Source organism: Cyprinodon variegatus, unplaced genomic scaffold, assembly GCF_000732505.1.
Source record: "Cyprinodon variegatus isolate N-32 unplaced genomic scaffold, C_variegatus-1.0 Scaffold415, whole genome shotgun sequence".
Lineage (NCBI taxonomy): Eukaryota > Metazoa > Chordata > Actinopteri > Cyprinodontiformes > Cyprinodontidae > Cyprinodon > Cyprinodon variegatus.
Window position 1 is genome coordinate 186,878 of NW_015150868.1, and position 4,664 is coordinate 191,541.

Below are 4,664 nucleotides of genomic sequence, written 5' to 3' on the forward strand. Positions count from 1 at the left end.
AAAAAGTACTCCAGAGTGTTGTTCAGCATGGGGGTGAGTAGAAAATGAAGGCTAATCATGTTTTGGGTGTACTATTCCTTTAAGACTGTGGCTGCATTATTTGTCTCATAAATACAATTAGTAATCTATTTGCATTTTCATTTTCTTCTTTAACACTGCTCATCCTTTTACTTAATTAAAATGAAAAAGAAAAAGACATTTGATATATTTTTCAAAATGTACCCCAGCAAATACAAACCAAAAATCAATCTGAAATGACCAAAACAGTGGCAGAGCTACGGAGGGAAGCCCTGCTGCTTTAGAGAAAGTGCTTTTGGTCATTGTAGTCGTTCAGAATATCCCGATAATCAGACCCAGCAATTCAATCAGTGTTCCAGCGGCACGCTTACAATGTAATGCAATGCAGATGTACACACCGCCCCCTACCGAACAAGATGGGCAGCCCGGTCAGCAAGGACCTGAGGAAGAGCGGCTGCTGACGTCACTCTGCTGCCCCGCCGCTCAGAATGCTTTTTCCTTTTCGAGTTATGGACAGAACTTTGCAGGCAGACCATGAAAACGGCAAAGCAATGTCCGCTGTGTTTTCTCTGATTATGGTATAAAATGAGCAACCTTAAAGAAGAAAATGCAAATAATATGATTGATTACCAATTTCATTTATGAGTCAAAAAATGCAGCCACATTCTTAATTTTACATTTCAAATTGAATTTTGGTATGAATTTGCTGAGGTACTTTTTGAAATATAAATTTCAAATGTCTTTTTCTTTTTCATGTTAATTAAGTAAAAGGATGAGCGGTGTTGAAGAAGAAATGAAAATGCAAATAGGGTGATTGATTACTAATTTTATTTATGAATCAAGTAATGCAGCCACATTCTTTAAAAATTATTTTGAAATATGGTAACGATTTGCTTCCATACAGGATGGCGTCACCAAAAAAAAATCAATCAAGCAGAAAATGATTCAGCATCTCATGTCGGTGTTGTCTGTTTTTCCGGTTCTTTCTTTCCGGTGACTTCTGTTCTACATGAGGTGGAGCATCAAGAATCCACTGGAACCCTTCAGTTCTCAGAATATTTCAGATACCAACGAAGAAGAATCTACATGAGACAATTGCCGTTTCTCAATTCACTAGAACGTGAGTACGGACTCTGACAGCTTCCAGGTTAGCGGTGGCCAGGGCTAACGTTAGCCCGTCTGCGGCGGCCAGGGCTAACGTTAGCCCGTCTGCGGCGGCCAGGGCTAACGTTAGCCCGTCTGCGGCGGCCAGGGCTAACGTTAGCCTGTCTGCGGCGGCCAGGGCTAACGTTAGCGTACCACTGGCTGTGTTTTTGTTTGTTGTTGGGTTTTTTTTGCTTTATTTCTCAAAATGTTAATTGGATTTTGGTTTACCTGACTGTGTTAATAACTAACCCACTAAATGAAAAAGTAATAATTTATTATTATCTAGGAGGTGAAATGCAGCTCCAGTCTAGCTTTGAATGTGGTGATGTCATCAGCACGCTTCTGTTCCAACTGACCTAGATTTATTCTGCGTTCTCCCGTTCTCCAGAGCCTAGACTTTCCTGTGTTCTTCTCAAGAACATTTTTGGTGAGGACACAAGTCTGTACTTGTGTTCTTGTGAATTGAGAAAAGGCCAAAGCTCCGTGCACCAGCATTTGAACGTTTAGCTAAAGACACAAGCAACAGGCCAAGAAAAATGGTTCTAACGGGATTAACACTTACACGTCTGGATAGGAAAGAAAATCCCTTCAATCTAGATCTGCCAGACTTGAACATACCTTTATTCATTTAGTTCATTTCATTAGGGATTTGTTTTATCTGATAACATCCATTAAATAAACGACATGGAACCAAATTTGAACGCCCTATCGTTCCCAGTCTGCCTGAGTGGAACTGATGTGCAGTGGACGATGCTGGGGACAGAAACACTGGTTGCACAGTTTTTTCCTCCAGCTCTGACACTCAGCCTACAATCGGTTAAGTAACAGAATTAATCTGATCCAGCTTAACTTCCTGTAGCACCAGACACTGGATGTGTTTTAATGATCATAATAAAGCTCCCTGTTAAAGTTTAAAAGGCGTGAACACATCGGCTGCGTCCGACTTTTTAATTTAATGTCCCACTGACAGCATATTGAGGCTCCGACTAGGCAGGGCGAGCAGATCAGAGCTCAATTATTTCACTTCTGTCTCTTTGTTATACAAAAAGCAAAACAATTTCCCATGTTTGACTTGGACAGATTATTAAAAGTTAATAAAAATAAAAAACACTGGCACATTCTACAACATTCCAGAACAGATAGAGAATGTTCATATATTAAAATCACAATGAGATCTACGTCTAAAGAAAAGAAAAAACAGCAATAAACGCCACGGGGTGGTTTCGTTGCTGCCTGAGGCAGAGAGGTGATTCTGAGGCTCCTGTCACACCTAGAAGGTTTAGAACAGCGTGTGCTGGACGTACAAAAATCAGGCTAGTTAGTTTGGGCAGAGTTTGCTTGAGTTAAATTTTCTCTTGTTGGTTGGCCTCTTTTATGACTTGAACCCATGTATTTTTTGTAAGCTTCTGTTTTTGGGTTAAAAATAAAAAACCCTATTTTTGAATTAATTCCTGTGACTCCTCATGCTTTTCATCTCGGTCCCTCACAGCGACGCAGGAAGCTGGACGTGGATCAGCGTTTAAACGACGGTTTGACCGCAGTAACATGAATGAGGATTTTTAATAAAAAGGATTCTAATCCCTCCGTCCTTTGACATTTTTCCATCTTCTGAAACCTGTTGAATGATCGTTGTTCTAAATCTAGATCAGCCCACTTTATAAGCCTGAATAACCATGAGCCTGTATTTTATTGTCAATTTCAGTCAAAAATGATTTTAAAAACTGGATTCACCTGCATGTTCTGACCCTGCAGATGCAGCCTCTCTTTGCAGACGCCCTCATAGAAGTCGTAGTACTCCAGGAAGGACTTCTCCATCACGCTACTAAACCCCACAAACAGCAAACATGGCGATACGTTCAGTCAGTCAGAAACAGAAAACAGTAAACGCAGCATCCAAGTCAGGAAACACTAACTGCTCCTGGTGTGTGTTTGCTGACCTCAGAGCCTCAGGACAGGGAACTTTGCCCTCCAGCATGTCGCATACAGCCACCCTCATGGTTTCATGGCGGATGCACTCGTTGTAATTCTTACTGTCCCCTGGGTGGCGCTCCTGTAGAGACCAAGGAAAGGAATAAGCTGAAGCTGACAGGAAGGGCTAACGTTAGCCCGTCTGCATCAACTGTTTTTCCTTTTTGAATTTCCAGTGTTTCGATGTCAGAGCAAGCTGATGATTTAGTTCCAGACTTTACCAAATTTTCTTTCATTTATAAAACGCTGAGCTTTTGATCAACCTGCAATTTAATCAGTGAATAATGGAAGAGCCGTTTATATGGAGTCAGAAAGGGATCAAAATGTCTGTAAACTTCTAAATCTTTGTTGAAACTGAAAAAATAGAAGTTGATATTTAATGTCAGATTTTTACCTTGTAAGGTGAGAAACTAAAAAAGCAAACATTAAATAATAAGAATTGAATCTAAATTCAGTTTAGTATTTTAATTACACCTTTCCTTTTTTATTTATTTTCTTTATTGCAGTTTTTAATTTCATATTTTCAGATTCAAAACCATTTCTTTCCTTTTTTTTTAGTTTCAAATAACTTTTTCAGTTTCAGGATTTTTTCTTTTTATACTTTCAAATCAGTTTTTTTTAACCTTCAGATTTTGACCCCAATCTGATGGAAGTGGGAGGGGAAACATGATTGACAGCAGGACTGGAAACTTAAGTCATCAGACAATTTTTACCTTTGTTTTGTATACACATAGTATATACAAATTCTTTACAGCTTTCAGATAGTAAACGAGCAGCAGCTTAGCAGTAAAATAAACATTTCTATTTCCTGAAGTGCAGCAGTGATCAAATGTCCCTTTCTATGCATCTGTGTACTTTGGGAACTACAGCTACTTGCTCAACTAGTTGGAGTTCCCACAGTCCATGAATGCAACATGGAATTGGACATCACTTCAACACTGCTGAAAGCTGTCAATCATATTTCCCCGCCCACTCCCGTCAGATTGGGGTCAAAATCTGAAGGTTAAAAAAAAACTGATTTGAAAGTATAAAAAGAAAAAAATCCTGAAACTGAAAAAGTTATTTGAAACTAAAAAAAACGAAAGAAATGGTTTTGAATCTGAAAATATAAAATTAAAAACTGCAATAAAGAAAATAAATAAAAAAGGAAAGGTGTAATTAAAATACTAAAATGAATTTAGCTTAAATTATTATTATTTAAAGTTTGCTTTTTTAGTTTCTCACCTTACAAGGTAAAAATCTGACATTAAATAACTTCTATTTTTTTCAGTTTCAACAAAGGTTTAGAAGTTAACAGACATTTTGAAAATCTGAAGGTGTAAAAAAAAAATTATTTAAAAGAGTTTAAAAAAAACCTGAAACTGAAAAAGCAAAGGAAACTGAAATAAAGGGATTTGAATCTGAAAATATAAAATCTAAAACTGCAATAAAGAAAATTAATAAAAAAGGAAAGGTGTAATTAAAATACTAAAATGAATTTAGATTAAATTATTATTATTTAAAGTTTGCTTTTTTAGTTTCTCACCTTACAA

At 37.5% G+C, this 4,664-nt stretch overlaps 1 protein-coding gene across 1 annotated transcript in view; it reads right to left on the reverse strand.

Annotated features, from left to right (window-relative positions):
• ube2z (ubiquitin conjugating enzyme E2Z) overlaps nt 1-4,664 on the reverse strand; it is a 16,196-nt gene that overhangs the window by 4,715 nt on the left and 6,817 nt on the right. Inside the window, exons 3-4 of the mRNA XM_015388152.1 lie at nt 3,102-3,214; nt 2,896-2,986 (exon numbers count right to left, since the gene is read on the reverse strand). Of these exons, the coding sequence (XP_015243638.1) occupies nt 2,896-2,986; nt 3,102-3,214 (204 nt within the window). The remainder of the gene's footprint in view (nt 1-2,895; nt 2,987-3,101; nt 3,215-4,664) is intronic.